The sequence below is a fragment of the Sorex araneus genome, chromosome 4, assembly GCF_027595985.1.
Source record: "Sorex araneus isolate mSorAra2 chromosome 4, mSorAra2.pri, whole genome shotgun sequence".
NCBI classification, from domain to species: Eukaryota; Metazoa; Chordata; class Mammalia; order Eulipotyphla; family Soricidae; genus Sorex; species Sorex araneus.
Window position 1 is genome coordinate 80,412,638 of NC_073305.1, and position 23,113 is coordinate 80,435,750.

Below are 23,113 nucleotides of genomic sequence, written 5' to 3' on the forward strand. Positions count from 1 at the left end.
CAGGCAGGCAGGCAGGTAGGGAAGGCCCCTCCCAAGACAATAGCAGTAAATTCCCCGGGAAGTAATATCCCTGAAGTTGTAAAAGCTAACCTTACAGAAGACAGGAACTAGGGTCTGATAAGACACCTGGCCAGCAACAGTCTCAGAGAAGGCTGGATCCCCCTTCCAGAAAAGCTCCAGCAGAAACAAAAGGAGACCATCACTACTCCCAACCCTACACTTTGACAAGCCCCTTAGCAATGGACTTTTACCTCGGTAGAAGCCCCACGTGGGGCAAGTTGGGAAAACCCTATAAAAGCCACCTTGGACCAGGAAAGGGTGCGCATATATGCTGCCCAAGCCCATGTGCTGCTTGCGCCCACGTGGCCGAGCACATGTGGTGCCCAAGCACGTGTGTCACCCGCATCTCCCCTCTTGAGATGTGTACTTTTATGCTTTCACATCTAATGCTGGGGTATGTGTAGGGGCTCTCTCTGCCCTTGGAGAAGCCCGGGTTTTCTACTGAGCACGCTACTCTCTACTCTCCCACTTCCTCTCCCTCCTCCCCTTCAAATACCTTCAAATAAAATGTTTTACTTCACTGCTTGTCTACTCCTGAAATTCTTTTCTGTGAGGCGAGGTAAGAACCCAGTAACCCTGAGTCCTGGGTGGCAGAGGCGGATCAGGAGAAAGTGACGGTCTTTCTCCTCTCTACTTCACATGAGCCACTCCTGGGACCCAGCGACATCAGGTCCAGGGTCTTTACTAACTTAAGGGCTTTTTCTGGGCTCTCCCAGGGTGTTGTGAGCGCTTTCAAGCCCTTTTCTGTTACAGGTCAGGGGATGTGCCTAGCAGGAAAATTTTAGATGAAAGGGAGAGAAGAAAGGACGTGAGAAACCTTGCGAGGAGCTTGTCACATCTATGGATGTGAGGGGCATTTCAGAGGTGTTTTCCCATCCCCTGAAGGAAACCTGGTACCTGCTGGAACTGCCAGGCAAAGTTTGGGCAAAAGCAATTCCCTGTGTTTGCCCGTGGAAGCTGCTTGCAAATCCACACACACCCTCGGGATAAAATACGCTGACCAGTCTCTAGTGGAGATTGCCTTCATCTGCCAGAAGAGGGCAGCACATGCCTTCATCACGCAGAAAGCTTGGCTGCTGCGTTCAATGATGGACATGGGAGGTTTGTGAAAATAAAGCTACAGCATTAACAATAACAAATATCACATACTGGTGCCTACTATGCCAGGGATGGCTCTAAGGTATTGAATTAATTGATGCATGTCATTCACAAGACAATGTGAGAAAGGGTATTAAAAAATCTCTGTATTAGGGACCAGAGAGCTAGAAGAGGGGAAGGATGTTTTTCTTGCATGCACTTGACCCATGGCTCACTGGGTATGGCTCAAATCCATGACAACACATCTAGTATCCTGAGCACCACCAGGAATGATCCCGAGCAAAGAACCAGAAATAAGCCCTGAGCACCATCAGATGTGGTCCCAATATGACCTCCCCCCGAACCTCCCGCCAGCAAAAGAAACCACCATAGGTAGATGGTAGACGGAGATTAAGGGAACTGGTTCTTACAGCCTGAATGAGATTAGATAATGATGCTCCATGGACAAATCCTATTTTTTTCCCTGCCATTTAGACCAAGATTATTTCTTTTTTAACATTTTTAGAGAGTTAAGAATAAGTCTTTAAAAAATACTTTGTGACATATGAAATGACGTGAAATTCAAATTCAGTATCTGTAAAGGGAATTTAATTGGAAAACAGCAACATTCTCTAGTTTATGAATTGTCTGCGGCTGCTTTTGTTTTGTGGGTGTGTCAGGGTCACAGCATGCGGTGCTGGGGTTGATGGGACTCTGATGTAAAGCATGTCCTCTGAGCTCTCGCCCAGCTCTGGGACTGCTTTTTAGTTCCAATGGCACAGCGAGAAATTGCAGGAGCCTATTCAACCTTCAATAGCAAGATACTTGCTAGCTGACCTTGTAGAGAATAAAGTTTTTGTCACCCGCTGATCTAAGATGTAGGTACGGTATGCTTTTAGGCAGGAGAGCCAGGACTGAGTGGACACGGGCTATGAAAGTAGACAGCCATGCCAGGGACATCTGGATGTTGTGTTGACCTCAATTTGCTTTCTCTCCAACAGGGGCTCATTGCCTCCAGGAGGACACAGGATGTTAGGGCTCAGAAAACCACCTACTGGGAGAACAGGCCTTGCCATACAATCCAGTGAGTCCACATCTTGGTATCTACTCCCCAAACACTAAAAACATTAATTAAAAACTATGGATGTACACTTATGTTCATGACAGCACTTGAGAACAATGGCCAGGATATGGAAACAGTCCAAATGTCTAACGAGAGATGAATGAACTTGTGGTATATAAGCACAATGAAATATAATGCAATTGTAAGGAAAATTGAAATCATGCAGTTTGCAGGAACATGGATGGAACTGGTAGGAATCATGTTAAGAGAAATAAGTCAGAGGGAGAAAAACAAATAGCAATGCTCTCACTCAGCTGTGGAAAAACCAAGAGAACAGACATTATCAAACAATGAAAAACCCATGATCTTAGGTGACAAAACTTATGAATAGTGAGGACATAAAAATTGGACCAAAGGTGACTTAAGGGCAGTATGGGAGGGTTGGGGGTGGATCATGGGCACTTTGGTAGGGGTGAGGTACAGTAACTGTGTATATCAATACTATAAACTCTAACACTATTGTAACCATATGACCTAATCTATAATATATATATGCATATATATATATTCACAGGAGTTACTCCTGTGATTATTTCAGGAATTACTCCTGGTGGTTCTCAGAGGACCATATGAGATGCTGGGATTTGAATCCGGGTCGGCTGCATGCAAGGCAGACACCCTACCCGCTGTGCTATTGCTCCAGCCGCATAAACATATTTTTTTAAAGAAAATGACTTACTATATTTCATCAAGATTAAAATGCCCCCTCTTCTCCCCATTTCACATCTTTGAAACCACAGTGTCTTATAAAGTACAATAGCACTGTAGCACATTGTTCATCGATCTGCTCAAGGGGCACCAGTAACGTCTCCATTGTGAGACTTGTTGTTACTGTTTTTGGCATATCGAATATGCCACAGGGAGCTTGCCAGGCTCTGCTGAGCAGGTGAGATACTCTCGGCAGTTTGTCAGGCTCTCTGAGAGGAATGGAGGAATCGAACCTGGGTAGGCCACGTGCAAGGCAAACGCCCTACCCGCTGTGCACAGCTGGGCAAGGCAGAGTGGACTGTGGATTTCTGTGGGGTCAGTGTCCATGCACAGGACCTGGGGCTACCACTCTCCGCACAGGACAGAAGGAGCCTTAGTCCCTGGCAGTGGAAACTAAGAGCCATTGGACCAGCTGGCCATAAGTGGGAGGTACTGGATGGTGGGAAGGAGCAGGGGAGGGAGCAAGGGAGTGGACAAGCTCTGGTTTCAAGGAAGGAAGGAAGGGAAATGACAGTGCAGGTCTGGTTAAAAAGGCAAGGAGATATTCCCCTTTTGTTGTCTTTTTTCATTTCTGTCAAAGGAAAAGATTATTTCTGATGCATTTAACTAAACTTTTGGGATTTTTGTTGTTGCTTTATTTTTTGGACCACACCCAGCTGTGTTTAAGGCTTACTTCTGGTTCTGTACTGAAGGGTCACATCTGGTGGACTTGGGGGAGCACATGAGGTGCCAGGGACTGAAACAGTGTCCACCACATGCAAGGTTAAGTGTCTTACTCACTGGACTCTCTCTCTGATTCCATTGGCTAACCTTTTGGATGTAAATGAACACCTTGGCTTTTGAGCCACTGTTTTCAGTTGCCTTTGGACTGGTAAAGGAAAGGGAGAAGGGTGGGGGAGCTAGGACAGGGGTTGAGGCACTTGAGTGGCATTCAACAGACTCCGGTTCAACCCCAGACACTGCATATGGTCCCTCAAGCATCACCAGGGGTGATCCCTGACCACACACTGGGTGTTGTCCTCCCCCAAAAATAGGCAGTAGAGGAAACTGGCATTGGGACGTGGAGCTGGGAGAGATGCTTCCTGGAAAAGTAGAAAGGCTGGTGCTTTAAGATGTGCAAAAGCGCGAGGGGATTAAAAATTCACAAGGGCACACTCACTGGTGAGAAAACCAGGCTGAAACCGAAGAAGCAGAAATGACAAACACTGGAGTCTTGAGTTTATAAGAAATTGATCCACAGTTGTTCAGTGGAAACTACTGCTCTGACTTTGGGAAGAGGAGAAACTGTAAATAGGGATAGCCTGCAAGTAGCATTTATAACTTAAAAAATCTGGAAGGCTCCAAATGGATCATCTTTTTAATGGCTCTTTACAAGTATGAAAGAAGGTATTTGTGGCAGAGAGAAAAGGACTCAACATGTGGATGCCAGACCATATAAAGGAGACAGTTCTGCCCTGGGGGGGTGGGGTGCGAACATGTTCCTCCTCTTTGACTTGGGTCGCCAACTCAGAGAGTGGCAGTCACTGCCCTTCCCAACAAAGGACAACCAAGTGGGCAACAGAAAGTCACAGGCCTCCCCACCCCTCCCCCACACACAAGCACACACATCACCTCACAGTTCTAGAGCCATTTTCCAAATCCAGTACCAGCGGGGTCACCGTCCCTCCCAGGCTCTGGGGTACTGTCTCTTCCTTATTTCAGCTTCAGGAATCCAGAGTGGTCCTTGCACATGCCTGCAGCAGGTCCACCCCTGCTCTGTTCTCTCATGGCCCTCTCCCCTCTGTCTCTCTGTGTCTCTCGCTTGTGATAGGGGCGTCAGTCACTGGATGCAAGGAATACACGGAATCCACTAATTCCACCGAATCTCATCTTGAGAGCTTTAAACTCATTTTCAAGAACCCTATTCCCAAATGAGGTCATCTTTGGAGGTCCCATGTGGACACAGGACACCGCAGGGTTCAAAGAACAATGCACCAAGAACACTACGTGTTTTAAAACTATTTCCCACATGCTTCTTGTTCCCTGTACTAAAAGGCCACTCCCCTTATGATACCTTCTCATGCAGCTACAAAGGCTGCCATTGGTCTCCCAGTTGGACACTTAGGCTGCTTCTCTTGATCTGTCTCTAGCATCCTCTTATCTTTCCCTAGTCTGTGACCCTATATTGCCAACCAACTGACACCTCCTTTCCACTCGTGATCCAGTTGAAATCCCTTCAAAAAGTTCCTTCAAGGCACCCAGAGGCAAATACTTCTTGCTCAGAACAGCAAGAAGTAGGTAGGTGTGTCTCTGCCCATGCACCTGGTCTTTCATCACATTTTCAGACCCTTATTGTTTAAGCCATAATTTATCACTTATCTTATTGTTTGCCCTTTTCATCAATTTAACTCTTTTCTTCCATCTAGGAGACAGGTAAAGTTATTTTTCTACAATCTAGTTCTATGCCTGGCACATTGCAGTTCATTGGTTACTGAGTCAATTCCTACCAGTACTGTTCCTTTTCTTCCATGATATCCATAACTGCCTTTTCCTTCTGAACTCGCAGAGCAGTGAGGACTTACTGTCCTGTTTTGTGTATTGTGTGTTCATCTGATTGTCGCTCATTCACTCATCCACTCACCAAGATCTATGGAGTACCTTTTATGAGATATTCATTCATTCATTTATTCATGTAGATTCATGGGAAAATGCTCATTCAATGGTCATTCATTCACAAGGATTTATGAACCACTGCTCATTCATTCACTCTTATATTCACAAAGCTGCATGAAGCACTTACTCTGCTGAACTCTTGGCTGAGCTCCAGGCTCTATCCCATGACACTTCCTCCTCCTCAGTCTCAGAGGACAAGCAAGTATTCTCTTAGTCCCCCCTCTTCCTCGCATGGCTAAACACAGCTCTTCAAGTATTTTACATGTTCAGTTTGACAGTTCCATGCAAATACCCCTAGTTAAATCTTAAAGGACTATGGCACATGAAGGACGACATGCTCTGTGCTTAACTGAGGTGCTCAGAGGCTTCTGATATGGCAACTTAAAGAACGAACTCCTCAGCTCTGTGTCCAACACCAGAAGTTAAGGGTCGGAGAGAAGTGATAAACTTTGAGAAGTTGCTTCTCCAGTATCCTTGTGTCTGTGGTAGGGAAGCAGGAAGCAGGGAGTGGGGTGGAGGGCTGGGACTTGCTCCATCACTCACCACCATTCTGACAAACCCCAAGCCCCCACTGCACTCGAAGACATTCAGGGACCAAAAGGAAGTTGGAATGTGTAGTGATTCTAGAACAAACCAACAGGAGTATACCCAAAGCAGCACACTGTGCGTGGTGTATTCAAGTCATATTCATAACACAGGCTGCAGCTCTTCCTTTCAGCGAAGAGATCCATAGGCTTTGTCCCCTGCATCAGTCAAAGAGGAGCTATCACCCTCTCCCCACTGTGGCAGGGTGAAGGGCACATGGGTATGGGAATGACAAGTAGCATTGGTTCCAGGTGCTTCTCCGAGCTGGGTATCTGGCATGTCCTAAGCAGGAACCAGAGGGCTCTGGGCAGAAGGGAGTCACTCACCAGCGTTGTTTTGCTGCTTGGTGTTTTTGATGTAGGCAGAGAATTTGGAGAAAATGTCGATGCCGGCTGTGTTGGATTCCCGGTGCTTCGCTGCTAGTCTAGGGTACCTGATAGAGAAATGAAATCAGCAATCTTCGGTCAAAAAACCTGGAGTTTCCATTGTTTGAAGCCTGCCTCATGGGTGGGGAGAAGGCAGCTAGAAAAGAGAAGGGATCACTAAGAAAATGATGGTTCGAAGGATCAGTCGGGATGGGAGATGTGTGCTGAAAGTAGATAAAGGACCAAAAGTGATGGCCTCTCAGTATCTGTGTTGCAAACCATAATGCCCCAAAGTAGAGAGAGAGTATGTGGAAAATATACAGAGTATGCAGGCCCAGGCAGGGTCCCAGAATACGTCTCAGAGAGCTCAGCAATCTTCTTCCTGCATCCACATGCAGTGATGACCCAGAAAGTAAAAGCTCTAATCAGGAGCTGGGGAGATAATACAAGGAATCAGGCTCTTGTCTTGCATGCAGCTGACCCTGGTTCAATCCCCAGTACTGACTGAATCCTGAACATCATCCCTGAGAATCACAGGGAGTCACTCCTAAGTACAGAGCCATGATATGCCCTGAGCACTGCAACCTTTCCCATGACCTTCCAGAAGAATAGAGCCCATGTACATCTTCATCTCTGTGGAATGTTACTGTTGTAATTTTGAAAAATGGTTTGGGTCTCCAGTTACCATGAATATTAATGAACAAAACCCAAAAAGGCTTTAATCATAATTTAGAATAAACTTGTTTCTACCTTAGGATTCTTGAGAGTTCTCCAACTCACACTACTTTTTTTCTTTTTTGATTCTTGAGTAACACCTAACAAGTGTAACAGCTCAAGATTTACTCCTAATTCTATGCTCAGGGATCACTCTGGTGGGGTTTGATAAATCATATGGGGTTCCGGAGATCAAAGCTGAGTCAGCTGGATGGAAGGCAAACACTGTACTATTTCTCTGTGCCTCCGAATCACATTAAAATAACATCTATGTCAACCTCTGTCCGTCCTCTGATATAGCTAGACCTAGATCTAGAGCTGCTTAGACCTTATTTGGGAATGCAAGAAGATACTCACACTGATGCTCACACTCAAAACCATTTCTGAAAAGGAGGGGTCATTTTCTGAAACATCCTTCACACAATTGTTGTGCAGAAGTGTGCCATCACGGCCAACCTTGAAAATTTTTAATTTAATTTAATTTTATTAGTTAAATAAATTTCATTTCAATAAATAACTTTAATTTCAGGCATGGAGATAGAGTAGCAATAATCCTGTCCCCTCTCCCTTGCATAATCTCATTTTGAAGCCAGAATATAAAATGCAGAAGGGGGTTAGACTATTTCTATTGGTCTTGATCTAAATGAAGTAATATTACTTGACACAGAGATAGATAGATAGATAGATAGATAGATAGATAGATAGATAGAGAGAGAGAGACATCATTGAGATCTCTATGATCTCTAGGGCAGAAGTTATAAACTTCCGGAAGATAGGCTGCTTAATGTTTAATTAAAAAAAAGGCATTGAGTTGGTTCATTTTCATGTTTTAAATCGTTTGAACTGCATAGCTTTTCATGTATGTATGGTCCTCCCAGGCTTCTGCTCCTCTGTGGGCCCATCTGCTTGCATTATTCTTGTTGGGGGAGCATATTAGGAGCTGTTTAAGTTAGAACAGTGGTGCTGAGAGCGTTCTTAGAAAGCCACTGGTCCAGGATTTCTTTCCATCAGGCAGGTATTGAGAGCAGTATCATTCACAGTTTACAAGAGCAGAGAGGGTGGATGACCACAGAATGGCTCACAGCCAATAGTGAAGGGTCATGAGAATGGGATTTTCTGTACCCATACTCCATCAGTACTTCTCTGCTATCAGTGCAACTGTTTTGCGTGCTCACGAGATGCCAGATACTAACTATGTTAGTCTTTTTCCACGTAGTCATCATTTGCTCGTCAGATAGGTACTAGAGTGGTTTATTTTCCATGTGAGAAAAATCACACACAGGTGGGATGGTCAGGAAAGGTGGAGCCAGGGTCCGAGGAAGACGGCACGGCGGGGGGGGGGGGACAGCAATACCACTCCTGGGAATATATCCCGGAGAGGCAAAACGGTATAGTAGAGATGGCATATGTATTTCTAGCACTGTTTACAATAGCCAGAATCTGGAAAAAACCAGAGTGCCCCAAAACAGATGACTGGTTAAAGAAACTCTGGTACATCTACACAATGGAATACTGTGTAGCTGTCAGAAAACATGAAGTCATGAAATTTGCATATAAATGGATCAACATGGAAAGTATCATGTTGAGTGAAATGAGTCAGAAAGAAAGAGACAGACATAGAAAGATTGCACTCATATGTGGAATATAATGTAACTGAGAAGTACAAGTTGGCAACGATGCAACTTCTGGCAGATATCTCTCTGGACTTAGTTACTAAAATACTAAATTACAGAAACCCAAAACCGAGAGGCCGCTAAGTGTTGTCACTCGACCTCATACCTCTTCATCCTCAGCAATGGAAAACAAATTATCTAATGCTTCTTTTTCAGCAGGTCTGACTTTAGGGGAGAGACTCTCCAAACAATAATAGTGCGTTTTGTTGAAATATTGTATGCAATCAAAGTGAAAGTAAAGTGAAATTTATTAGTTACACAGGCGGGGGGGGGGCTAAGGGTGGGGGGGCTAGGGGCGTGGGGGGGTTAGGGGTGTGGGGGGGCGGGGTGGAGCTATACTGGGATTCTTGGTGTTGGAATATGAGCACTGGTGAAGGGATGGGTATTCGAGCATTGTATAACTGAGATTTAAACCTGAAAACTTTGTAACTTTCCACATGGTGACTCAATAAAAAATTAAAAGAAAAGAAAAATCACACACAGAGAAGTGAGGCTATTGTTTAAGGAGATGTAGCTGGATGGTCAAATCAAGATGACAACCTACCAGTTTCAATCTGTAAGCTCTTAAAATGCGGGCTTATGATATCACATTGAATCCGCATTTGCCCTCAAAGTTCTGGAACCCAGACAGGAACAGATGGAGCATCAGATATGTTTCCCCCATCCACCAGGAGGGGGCGTGTGCAGATTTTGCACACACACAATGCGCCCTGAGCACACTGAGAATGGTCAAATTCAACTGCTTTCACTGGGAACACAAAGCAAGATGCAAGGCAATCTGCCTAGCATGAGAATTTAGAACCATTTCTTCCTGTTTTGTCATTCCATATAACCTGGAATGTTCATAGAGTTTAATGCCCTGAATTATCATTAATAACTATCAAGTGCTCTTAGAATTTACATCATGTTAAGAGACTGACCTAGTAAATGAATTTCTATGTGGGTTTATGGGTTCTCTTTTGCTTTATGTCATCATTCGATCAGCTCTATGATCTTTTTGGCACAATCTGGGTGATACCAAGAGTGGGTGTTTCCAAATCATGAATAGATGGACAGAGGACAAAATGCAGCGTGGTCAGAGATCACGGTAGCTCTGTCCCACATTCTACATACTGAGATTTACCTAGGTTTAATAAATAGATAACGTCCCTTTCCATTTCTTTGGAAATGTTAATGTCTTCAAATGTTTATCTCATAAATTCCAGTAGATGGAAGCAAAGGGGTAAGACATTTAATGAATTTGTTTCAGCCTTATATTTATACCACATCTTAATATACAAAAGAGTGATCTACAGAGTGTGTTATGTTTCTTCCAAAAGACTAAAAATTGTTTTTCATTTAAAGAAACATCTTTTTAAGAAAATGTAGGAGTACTCCTATTTATTCAGCCACTGATTAAGCCGATTGAATTGGGCATGACCTTCACAAAGAAATATCTCTATAATAAGATTGCAATGTGGCCTGATGACAATCAAAGGGCATGGTAAATTTCTCTAACCCAGGGTTCATGGGAAAAATACAGCCTAACATTTGTTTATATTCTATCCTCAATCTATAAAGTTTTACACCTTTATATGACTGGAAAAAAGAGAGAAATATTTATTTTTGTGATTTGCAAAAATTAAATTAAATTCAAAAATTAGTTTTCATGAAGTTTTATTAGAACACAGAAGCATTCATTCATTTGCATATTATCTATGGCTGCTTTTACTCTATGATAGCAGGCTTGGGAATGAGACGAATGGGTTCCCAAAGTCAAGAATTACTTGCTGGTCCTTTATATAAATGTTTGCCAAACCCTGCTCTAACTGATGAAAATTTCTCTGCACTGTTTTTAAGATATCTCATTTCAAATGAACTTATCTTAGACATCTATTTAAGCTTCATTCTGGGAAGCAAGACAGTTGGCTTCTCCACCAAAAAAAAAAAAAAAGAAAAAAATTTTTGTAAATAGTAGCAGAAAAAAATATTAGGATTATAGTTGAAATTCCTCTGACCCCTAAAAGTCCCAGCTGACTATCCACAGATTAGCCATAAACCATCAAGCAATCAAACTGAAGGACCCCTCATATTTAACCTGACCTCTATTAGCACCCACCAGGGGTCAGCTTCTGGGGCCAGCGATGAGCCAGAAGGAAAAGGAGACACAGTCTTCCCACCTTGATGGGGAAGTCTTTTCTGAATGTAAGGGAACCTGAAGGCATGAATGGTGCAATTTTTCGAATGAGCTGAAAAACCGAAGGAATTCCACTCTCCCTTCCTTCCCCAATATTCCTTTTTCCTCACCACATGGCTCAACCTTCCTTGGAAGAGCAGATATACTCTTCTGCCTCTTTTGATCTTTGACTGTATACTTGCTGGTCTTATGCTACTGAGGCAAATTATTCTTTGAGATGAACTGGCTCTGGTTGAGTCATTAAGAGGCACACCCAGGGATCTGTGGTTTTTATTTATTTATTTATTTGCTTTTTTGGTCACACCCTGTGATGCACAGGGGTTAGTCCTGGCTCTCACTCAAAAATTACTCCTGGCAGTGCTCAGGGGACCATGTGGGATACTGGGATTTGAATCTGGGTTGGCCACGTGCAAGGCAAACGCCCTACCCTACCCTCTGTGCTATTGCTCCAGCCCCAGATTTGTGGTTTATAAGAACTAAGGTCTCCTAGTTGCCATGCAGTTGCAGCTGAAAGACAGTCCCAGAATGGTGACTTCCCTTTCTGACTGCAAGTTGCCACTGAATGAACTCCTTAGTATATGACTGGCATCTGGGTTATCTAAAATTTTCTTCTATGATAACTCCACACCATCAGCATCATGGTTACCATTTTATAGGTGTAAGAATGAAAGATTAGAATGATTGTCAGGAGCTTACCTTACAGAGACCACAGGTGCCCATTTAAACACCCATGTTCCTCTGAAGTTCCCAGATTTCTGTCTGTTACATTGTGGGATGTGGGTTGGGACTGTCTGGTTAGTAAGATGGGAGTGGAAGTAATGTGACCCTAATACCCACGGCTCCTAAAAAATATTTTGTTCAAGAGCCCAGTTCTTTGTTTAATACAGGAGAAGCCTTGGAGGAGATCCCAAGAGCTACATGATGGAGGAATCAAGTCAACTTTGCTTGAATGAGAAATTCTGTGAAGATTGAGACTATGTGTTACACACACTAGTGGCACAGATTAGAACCCAAACCTTTTTCTCCATCATTATTGCCATCAGCAGGGTTTACTGAGATTATTTCTCCATCTTAAGGGTTAAAAAGTATCAAGGTTTTTTTTTAAAAAATAAAGAAACTTTTGTTAGTTATCTCTGTGTACTTAATAACAGTGAATTCAGAGTGATTTCCAATTTTGACAATGTTCTGAGCCCAAGTGTACTCAACGCATGCTTGTTAGCTGACATACATACTGCATTATCAACCTATCATCCTCACTTCTTTGGTTTTTCCCCTGGAGACCACCCCTGCAAGGCTTAGGGGATGCTAGCAGCGCTGAGCCCAGCAATGCTGTGCTGCTTGGACCTAAGGTGCTCAGGGACCACTAGGGTTTTGCGAACCACACAGTATACTGAGGATCCAGCCCTGGGACTGACACATGCTAGACGTGTATCTACCACATGGATGCTTTCCCTGCTCTCAATCCACTTCTTATCAAAGCATCTATGCCCTATGATTATTTTTTAAAACAGCCAGCTCCTAAAAAGTACTTTGAGAAACTCATGGACTCCTAGAATCTCTGTTGAAAGTTATTTTAGAAATGATGTAGTTTCATTTTAGAGATTAAATTGGAGGGGAGGGGAGAGATTTTGAGGAAGAAGATTTGTTTTCCCAGTCCACACAATATACACCCTAGGAAGTTGGTCAGAGTTTGGTCTCCAGACTCAGTTTCGAATCCTGTTGCCTCTGACCGGCTCCTGGAAATGGTTTCAAATCCCCACATTCATCCCAACACTTCCCTGGAGAGCTAAGTATACTGTGCATGTCTGGAAGTGTGTCTCATTTAGAAATAATTTGAGACTTCCTGGCTTTCTCTTTTTGACACCAAACACTTGGTAGGACCAATGTGATTTTATGAAAATGTACTGGAGTGTTTGCATGTGGATTCTCACTTTAAAAAATAAAGCTAAGGAGAAAAAGGCCCCCACAATGTCTTGGCTTTAAGGACACTTTGACAAATAGGGGGTGATGAAAAACATATGGGCAACCCACCTTGGGTGAATAGTTTGGGAGCTTTCTGCCCTCTAGAACTCCTCCAGGGGTCTCAGGACTCAGGTCATCTGACCTTCCAGACAGAGGGAGTGTTGAGGCTGGTGGCTTATTTTGGGTAGAGAGGCAGGTCCCACCGAGTGGGGTGGAGGATCTGACTGGGTATCACCGTGAGGTCATCATAGCACCTGCTCCAGTTTGACCTATCAGAAGCATCCACAGGACCCTTCTGGGGAATCCAGATTGGTTGATGTGCTGTCACTAGGCCCTAGGGGCCTTCTGAGGAGGGATCTCAGCCCAGTGTGGCTTGCTTCCATCCATCGCATGGCTATAAACTGATATATAAAAGGGGTGGGGTCACTGCTTCTCACCCCTTCAATATCCCATTCGTCTATGGCCTGGATGGCAGCTGCCACTCCTAAGTTCCCTCCTCAAAGGGAAAACATCTCACTGGGAACTTTTGTGTTCCAGTCTCCTAGGCAAAGTCTAAATTCTTTGTAGTGATTGATAACAGTGTTTATTTTCTCATGTGTGTTTCGCCCCAGCGCCCAGCGTAGAAGGAATTCCCAGAAGGGCAGGATCCTGAGTCTGCCCAGGACTGGGTGTACAATGTCGAGCTAGGAGGAGGCCTGGGCTTGGGTCATGGGTGCGGGTGCCCAGCCGGGTGATGAAGGCACAGATATAAACCCACACTAGAGTGGATTTGATTGGAGCACTACACTACACTTGATTGGAGCAGCTTTTTCATTCCCACTTTTCATTCTCCATTTTCTTATGGAAAACAAACTGGGGATGTGAAGGGCTGAGATGACTCTTATGGAAGAATGTATAATGTATACACATCCATGGCTTACTTAGAGCATAATCTGAACTGAGAGTACTTTAAACATGTAATAGTAGATTTCTCAATGTCAAATCAGTCATTCTTGTTAAATCAGTCAACCTCTTCATGCTTCATTTTCCCCAACTGTGCAATGATGGGCACAAAGAAAGGACTAAAGAAGTGTTGCTAAATAAATAAAACTTGGAATGGACAAGGGAAAGGCTATAGCAATATTACTAAATTTAGAAAAAAACTTAGTAATAAATGCAAGATGCTATTTTTTAAATTTTAGGGTGAACAAGAGTTAGGGTGGATGAGGGAAAAGCTATAGAAGTGTTGCTAAATAAATAAAATGACAATAACTGCAAGATTTTTTTTTCAGTAACCCAGACCTACTGACTTTACCTGCCAAGCATGTCCCAGCTCCTCCCTGTGCCTTCGCACTTTCATAGTCACTGTTTTAGCTGAGCCCACTTTGCCAGCAGCATCACCACTTGGCTTTGCCTATTTGATTTCTCCATTTCCTGCCTCCCCACCCTTGCTCTGACCACTCATAAGTTTGAAAACTGACTCTAACACTTTTGCTTAAAACTGTTCTGACAGCCCAGAGAGACTGTGAGGGGTTGAGGCACTCGCCTTTTATGCAGCAGATCTTGGCACGGCATATGGTTCCCTGATCAGTGCCAGGCATAATTCCTGAGCATAGATCCTAGATGAGGGGCATGGTGTGGCCTCAAGTCACAAAAATAAACAAATAAACTTTCTTGGCACCATCTCTCTGAACAGCAGTTGGGCGTTTGCCTTTCACGCAGCCGACCCGTGTTCAATTCCTCTGTCCCTCTCGGATTGCCCAGCAAGGTACCGAGAGTATGGAGCCCACACGGCAGAGCCTGGCAAGCTACCCGAGGGTATTGGATATGTCAAAAACAGTAACAATAAGTCTCTCAATGAGACTGGTGCCCGCTCAAGCAAATCGATGAGCAACGGGATGACAGTGAAAGTGATCTCTCTGAATGGAAGCCACACATGCCTTCTCTCCATGGTATCTTGTTACAGTTTATAAACACGTATATGTGATGGTTTTAGCCCCACTGATGGTGTAGGTTAATGACCAAGTCGAGCTTCCAGCAACATCCAGAATTCTTCTCTTTTTTTCTATAGTCCTTTGTTCCCTCATTTGTGGTCTATTTAACCAAAGAAAATCTCCAGGTGCTGGTCACCCACTCCCCACTCTTTTATCAGAGGAGGAGCTGCTTTTACTCCGATTTCTCTCCCTCTCTAATGATGAACCCAGCTTGGTCTGATGTATGATTCTTGTTCTTGCTTTGGTATGATGGTAAGTCTTGGGACTCTCTTTGAGGTGGCCCATTTTTATCCCCTCAGCCTCTGCTCCCTTTTGAAACCAGGGATCTTTGCCCTATGGAGGAATCTTTCAGGCAAAGTATATAAGCAACAGAACTTATTCCAGGGGACAATGGTAGGGGAAATCCTTCTCAGAGCTCCTTCATCACTATGCCTCAGAAGGACACACAGCCTCCTTTACTAAGTGTCTGCTGGGAGAGAGGGGCCTTTGCAAAGCAGCTTTGAGCTTGGCTTTCTTTGGGGGGTGAAAAGAGTAAAAGGTCCTCTACCCTGAACTGATGAGGCTCCTTTGGGAATCTGTCCCCTTAAGGTATGTAACAATGGGGCTGTAGAGATATCACAGTGGGTAAGGCATTTCTTGCCTTGCATGCAGCCAAGTATGGTTTGATCCCTGACATTGGATACAGTGCTCCAAGCACCAAGATAATTGATCCCTGAGCAGAGCTAAGATTAAGTCCTGATCAACCCAAGGGTGCTGGCCCAAATCCAAATATATATATATATATATATATATATATATATATATGGGATGAGGGATTTAACACTAGTTAAGTCCTAGTTCCAATACAGGGCCCCACCCTGTCATTAACTCCAGAAATGGGACACTCCTTACTTTTCAGGGGCCAAAGTCTCTTCCAAGAACTCCTCGATCTTGTTGACGTCCGTCTTCACATCCCCATTGAAGGTCAGGAAGGGTGGATGAGTGCCAGGGGCCAGGTTGTGCAGGTCAGCTGGCTTTCTGCAAAGACAGCAAGATTCAGGCACACGGTGAATGACCCTGTGCCAGCCATCATACTGGTCAGCAAAATCAGGTTTATAGCACTGGTGTACGGCAGGGGAAATTGAAGAAAGTTCTGAAGGAACACAATATGACACAGGAAATCACAGATATCAAGAGAGAGGAACCAGCCATACTTAAGAAGGAATGAAACTCCAGGTGGAGTTAAGTACCAGTGATAAAGCAGAGAGCCAGCCTTTAAATGAGTGCCACATTTCCAATCCCAGAACCGAAACTTTAATTTCAAAAACTTCCTTCCTCGATGAGATTAATTAAAATACACTTCAGAGAAATCGAAACTTGTGAAAAGAATGAATGCAGGGACAGAGATAAGGCTCAGAGGGGTTTCACATGCCTCATATGTGGGAGTCCCTGGGTGCCAGTATGGGGGGGTGGGGGGCAAAAAAATAATTACAAAAACTAAAATAGTCCAGAGACTGGGGAAAAATGTTATGCCCACCAATCATGTGATAAAATATCCAAAATATATAAGCATTGGTAGAGCTCTGTCACTGTCACTGTCATCTCGTTGCTCATAGATTTGCTTGAGCAGGCTGCAGTAATATCTCCATTGTGAGACTTGTTGTTACCATTTTTGGCATATTGAATATGCCAGGCTCTGCCGTGCAGGAGAGATACTCTCAGTAGAGCTCTACAAGGATAAAACATCTAACCCCATCAGAAAATGGGGAGAAGAGATGAACGAACTTTCACAAAAAATCAATACAAATGGTCAATAGTCATATAAAAATAATCATGTTAGTGATATTTGCTCTATATCACTAATCAACAGGAAAATGCAAATCAAAAGAATTAGTTATGAACTCACACCAGAGAGACTGGCACTTATCCATAAGAACAATTACTGGTGTTGGTTAAGGTATTGGGGGAAAAGACCTTCATTCACTATCAGTCATAGTGTTGATTGATCCAGCCTTTTTGGAAGTCAATATGGTCATTACTCAAAAAACTAGTGATTGATTTGGGCTGGAACAATAGCACAGTGAGTAAGGCGTTTGTCTTGCATGTGGCCAACCGGGTTCAATTCCCAGCATCCCATATGGTCCCTTGAGTACTGCCAGGAGTAATTCTTGAGTGCAAAGCCAGGAGTAACCCCTGCGCATAGCCAGGTGTGACCCAAAAAGCAAAAAAAAAAAAAAAAAAAAAAAAAAAGCACTGCACTGCACTGCACTGTTGTCCTGTTGTTCATCGATTTGCTGGAGCGGGCAACAGTAACATCTCCATTGTGAGACTTGTTGTTACTGTTTTTAGCATTAAAAAAAACCAAAAAAATTAGTGATTGAATTTCCAAACTACTCAGCAATCCCACTCCTCTGAATATACACAAGAATCCAAAACACAGTCCAGAAAAGACATCTGAAAGGACATCTGTTCTTTACAGCACTATTCACAATAGTCAAACTGTGAAAAATGCCCAAGAACAGATGACTGGATAAAGAAACTATGAATACATAGACACACTGGAATACTACTCAGCAGTAAATAAAGATAAAGTCATACAATTTGCTGCTATGTGGATAGGTCTGGAGGGTATGGTATTCTGTTGAATGAAGTTAGCCAGACTTAGAACAATCTCTCTCATATGCAAGACATAGAGAAACTTTGTAAAAGAAGCCCCAAAGGCAATAGAAACAAAGGACAAGAGAACTTTTCAATTGGAAGCTTGCTACTAGATTGGAGTTGGTGCCAACAAATTAGGGAAGGGAACGTTAGGACAATGGTGTTGGGGGAAGTGCAGGCTCTAGATGCAGGCAGGAAGATGGAAAGAAACTGGGGATATTGGGGGAGAGAAGTGGTCATTGGTGAAGGGATTGATTTTATGTGAAACCTAAGAATTAAAACTATGTAACTAATTTGTGGTGATTAAAAATTTTTAAATATCAAAACTAAAATTGAATAAATTATTTAAAATAAAGGAGCTGGAGAATACATGGGCTAAGATGTTTGCCTTGCATGCATAGGACCATAGTTAGATCCCTGTCACCACATATGGCCTCCGTTGGGCATAATCCCTAAGCACAGAGCCAGGAGTAAGTCCTGAGCACAGTCAGGTATGGCCTTAAAACAAAAAAATAATAAAAATTGAGAGCTAGAGAGATAATACATCAGTCAGGGCTTTTGTTTTGCACTCAGCTTACCCAGGTTCAATACCCAGCACCCCATATGGTGCTCTGAACTCAGCCAGGAGTGATTCCTGAGCACAGTGCCAGGCATAACCCTTGGGGGGCTGGCCATGGGCCCCAAACCAGAAAAATAAATTTAAAGTAAGAAAAAATTGAATTAATTTTTTAAAAGTCAATGAATTTAATCACATTTTTACAATAGGAGATATCTTTTGCATGAAGAATACATGAAACAGGAGAAAGAACAGAAACTCAGTGTTTCACAGGGGGCCCAGGCCCTGCTCCCAGCTGTGTTTCCACCAGCTGGTAGGAAGGCAGGAGCCAGGGTGGAGCCTGGTTAGGGGAGAAAGGGTTTCAGGCAGGGAAATGCGGCAAGAGGTTAGCACTAAGGAGAGTGTAGGAGGGGAGGGATAATGGTGGAGATACCCAGGACTGGGTGCAAGAACATGGCCGACTCACACTGGCAAGAAATACCCTGCCATCCACAGACTAGAGTCACCCCCAAAGCTCTCTGAGAATGCAATACTTCTCGTGGGAGTCAGACACAGAAAGTACTAGATGGAGGAACTGAGCAAAAGTAAATAATGGGAAAGAGGAGCCTGTAATGACATAAATTCCAGACGTAATCCATTTGGGAGGGGATCGAGAAGAATGTCAATTACGATGATACTCCCCTATCGCTCTCCAAACACACACTCTCCAGTTGCATTCTGGAGCACTTGGAGCTCCTTCCCTACTAAGATGGAAATTATTTCTAAAGGTCTTCAACTCGGCCCCTCTGTTTACACAGTGCCAGCCCCTCAACCCAGGCAGACGTCTTGCCTTTCACTTTTTAACACTGACAGCTGGAGGCAGGCAGGCAGGGGTTCTCAGCAAGAAGGGAAAAAATCTACACACACACACACACACACACACACACGTACCATACACACACACACACACCCTACACACACACACACCATACACACACATACACACACGCACATATATTTGCGATTGCCTCTCTGAGACTCTCTGAGTTATAGAAGTGAGGGCTGTTTTTCTTTTTCTTTCTGTCTCTTCAGAGAACCATGTGTGGAGTGTGTCCTCTGGAATTACCATACCTCAGCATTGATAGATGCAATGGTAGAATTAGCATTCATCTGGCCAAATCCACTGTGTGTAGTAGTAACTGCACCTCATTTTTCCTGCCCTGACTAAATTTCTGGTTCTGTGTGGATAGAAGTGATGAGATTGCCGGGAAAATTCAATGAGACTGGAGTTCTTCCCTTGAGACAGGAGCCAAGCACAAACCAGACAGTCCTACCCTACCTCTCCTGACAACCCCACACATTGTCAGAACACTGCTGGTGTCCCCACAGCCCAGATAAGGAAACTAAGACTCAGAAACAGAAAGGAACTTATTTAAGGTCACTCAAAGAAGACATGGTAGAGCTAGGGTTTAATTTGGGGGGACTGGTGGGACTAGGGGACTCCCAAGGAAAGCTCAAGAGGCTTAGAGGTCCTGCCAAATGATTTTTGACCAACTGGGTAGTTGGTTGAATACAGGGGCCCCCTTCAGCAGACTCCAGAGATTACAGGCCAAAGTGCCCAGGGAATATGTGGTGTTGGGATCAAACAGGCATTGGAGATGTGCAAAGCATGTGTCTTAACCCTTATACCATTCTCCAGCCAAAAGGAATCAGTTCTCTTGCAGATAACTGAATTTCACTGTATTATGCACTAAAAACCCAACTCCTTAACTCTTCATTATATTTTTGTATGTTTTATATATTTCGTTAATCAGTCTATATTCACATACTTTCTACAGTCACCTTTAAATATCCATGTTTATGGCTGGCTGCCTGTCAGTGCTACACATAGAGTTTCATTTCTCTGTTCTCTCGCTCTCTGTGATAGGAAGAGGGCTTTCTTATCTACGAAAGTGGAGTTGCAGGACTCACCTGGCTGCCCCACAGGGTGTGGGCAGGCTAACTGTGCTTAAAGATATGAAAGGGCAAAGGAAAGCATGTGAGGAATGTGGGCAGTGCCCTCTCTGGAGAACACACAGGGCCATTCCACCAAGGGGATCCAGCACCTCCCCATTTTCGCCCATGGACGGAAAATGTGCTCTTCAGCTGTGCGAACATCTCCTGCTCCCTTGAGTTATCACAGTCTGTAATGCAAAGCTGAGAGGGGTAATTTATCTGACAGAGAGCAGCTGGGAGCCAGGTTGTATTAGTCACTCTGGCAGATATGCCATAAAGAAACTTCGACCCTAATCTATGAGCCCAGGGAGATGGTACAAGTGGTGAGCACATGCCTGGCATGTGCAAGATTTTAAGTTTCATTGCGTGCTGGCTCTGGGAGTACTAAACAAGTGGAGCTTTTAAGAACACCCGCCTTGTAGGAATTTGGACCAAGGAGACTGGGTTTTTAGTAGCAGCTACACCGATTTTAGTTTGGACTTGGGCAAGTCCTATAAGTGCTTTGGTCTCAGCCTCTTGTATAAAATGATGATATAATACCTCTTTCATATTGGCTCCATATATTCTGTGACTTTTGATGGGAAGACTCAAACCAGTGATAAAACATTGGACTGTTAGTTCTCAGAGCTGGGTGAAAGGTGATCATGAAGGCAGGACAGAAAATAATAGGTACTGGAGGAGTCTGTCATGAGGCTGCAGTGATCAGGCATGCCTAGAGGATGAGGCCCACAGAGGTGGGAAGTGAACACATGGCAACCGGGCAGGAAGGGGAGAGAGCCTCTAAGGCAGAGATGGAACATCTGGGTGCTGGGAAGATTTGATTATTCTGAGCACAGGAAGCAATGAGATTAAGGGACTGGTAAGGACTAGGATTAGGAAGAACTGGGGTTAGGAAGAATGGAATTATTTAATATATAAAGAATGAATGTGAGAAAACAGTGAAAGAGAGAGAGTGAGAGAGAGCAAACAAGAATGATGAAGAGGAAGCACCGAAGTAGCCCTCCTGGGTGAGGTTCAAGCTGACTGAGGCATGGGTTTTGAAAATGGATGAATGAGTTACACGTAAGAGACTTCAGCCTGGGCTACAACACCCAAAAGTAAAGAGAACAAAAGGGAATGCCCTGCCCCAGAGGCAGGGAGGGGTGGTGGGGGATGGGGTGGGGTGGTGAGAGGGATACTGGTGGAGGAGAATGGGCACTGGTGGAGGGATGGGTAAATGATCACTGTATGAGTGAAATGCAAACACAAAAGTTCATAAGTTTATAACTGTACATCACAGTGATTCTCTAATAAAAAAAATTTTTTTAAAAGAGACTGCAGCCTGGTGAGAATGAATTGAACTAGGAGACTGATTGACAAAGGAGGTGGCAAGAGAAATGACTTAGAGAATGGTCCCATTTACCAGGGAATAAGGGGAAGACAAATGATAAGCTCTTGGGGGAGAACCCCAGTGGTTGAACATTTGAAGAACAGATAGAAGAGAGGAACAAAAAAGCAAAGAGAGGAAAAATATGCATTCTGGAATAACTGATGTCAGGGATCTTTGTTTTGTGCCACACCCTGTTCAAGGATTACTTCTGGGTCTTCACTGAAGGATGACTCTTGTTGAGGCTCTGGGAACCATATGTGGTGCTAGGATTTGACCCAGGTTAGTTACATACAAGGTAAATATCCTGCCTGCTGTACTATCTCCCCAACCTGATGCCTAGGATTTTTAGAACCTTAGAAACAGAGAGCCAGTAATGCTCTATTCTGATCTAGAACTAGAACCAGAAATTTAGAAGTCTCTAAAGACCAGGTTTGGATAAACCAAGGGAAATGATCTGAGTCCTACCTCCCAGGAAGCCTGGGCTCTCACAACAGAAGTTCAGCAAGGGTCCCCCAGATGAGGTACTAGGAGTCCCTAGTACTATAACAGCCAGCTCTGAGGTTTCCAGGTGTCTGTGCTCCCTTTCTGTATGTCAGCCACTTGCAGCTTTATTTCTCTTCTTTCCTAACTCAATTCGGACTCAGGTGAGAACTCATTTCTGCAGCGTCCCTTGGAGCTGGTGTGGCCCTGAGGTACAATCTTCCCAGCAAGGAGAGAGCAGGAGCCATACTGGGAGTCATGGAAGGAATCATTTTCCCTCTGGGAGATTCTCTGTTTTTGAAACTAAATAGATCACCCCTCACTTATGTGACCTTTACCTTTTTAGATCCACAGTGGTGACATTGAACACGACTCCTTTCAGCCAGAGGATCATAAAGAGACGCTGAGAGAAAGGACAGTTGCCAATGCTTTCTCCATCTGTTCCAGCCTACAATGAAGAGAAGCAGAGTCCCAAGTTGGTATATGTATATTAGCAAGCAGGAGTATAGGGTTATCACATCCCAATATTCATCAGACAACTGACTCAATGTTCCAGTCTAGTATCAAAGGGCAGTTTCCCCAAATTATTCATCATTATCCTCCTAATGTTTATGGAAGGCAATACTTGGAGTAGGAGAGAGCTCTAAATATATGCTGAGCTAAATTTGATCATTTATTATGCAGATTTGATATTTTAACATGATAGACTAGAGTTAATCGTGATAGGTTAGACTTGATAATTTAGCATAATATTTATACAGAATAATAACTTTTTGAGCCAGTAGCACTTTAGCTTCACAGGAGGAAAAGAGTGTCAAACTTTATATAGTCTAATACAAATGATGTTACATCACCAACTGGTACAGCTCCAAGAAACTTTCTAGTCCAGTGTGTCTCAGTCTTTTTCAGACTGTGGCCTCTTGCTGACCTTGTTTCCTTCTTGTGACTTCTCTGTCCTGCTGATTGGACCCCTAGTTTCTTGCCATGTTCCCCCATTTATGCAGTTTTCAACCATGGTCTCTAATATCC

The 23,113-nt window shown here is 43.8% G+C and overlaps 1 protein-coding gene across 2 annotated transcripts in view; it reads right to left on the bottom strand.

The window, feature by feature from the left end:
* The window catches only part of CLIC5 (chloride intracellular channel 5), a 167,623-nt gene that overhangs the window by 23,955 nt on the left and 120,555 nt on the right, over window positions 1–23,113 (bottom strand). For both annotated transcript variants that reach the window (XM_004605947.2, XM_055136185.1), the window contains exons 2-4: window positions 22,423–22,532; window positions 15,960–16,085; window positions 6,532–6,638 (exon numbers count right to left, since the gene is read on the bottom strand). In XM_004605947.2, the coding sequence (XP_004606004.1) occupies window positions 6,532–6,638; window positions 15,960–16,085; window positions 22,423–22,532 (343 nt within the window). The remainder of the gene's footprint in view (window positions 1–6,531; window positions 6,639–15,959; window positions 16,086–22,422; window positions 22,533–23,113) is intronic.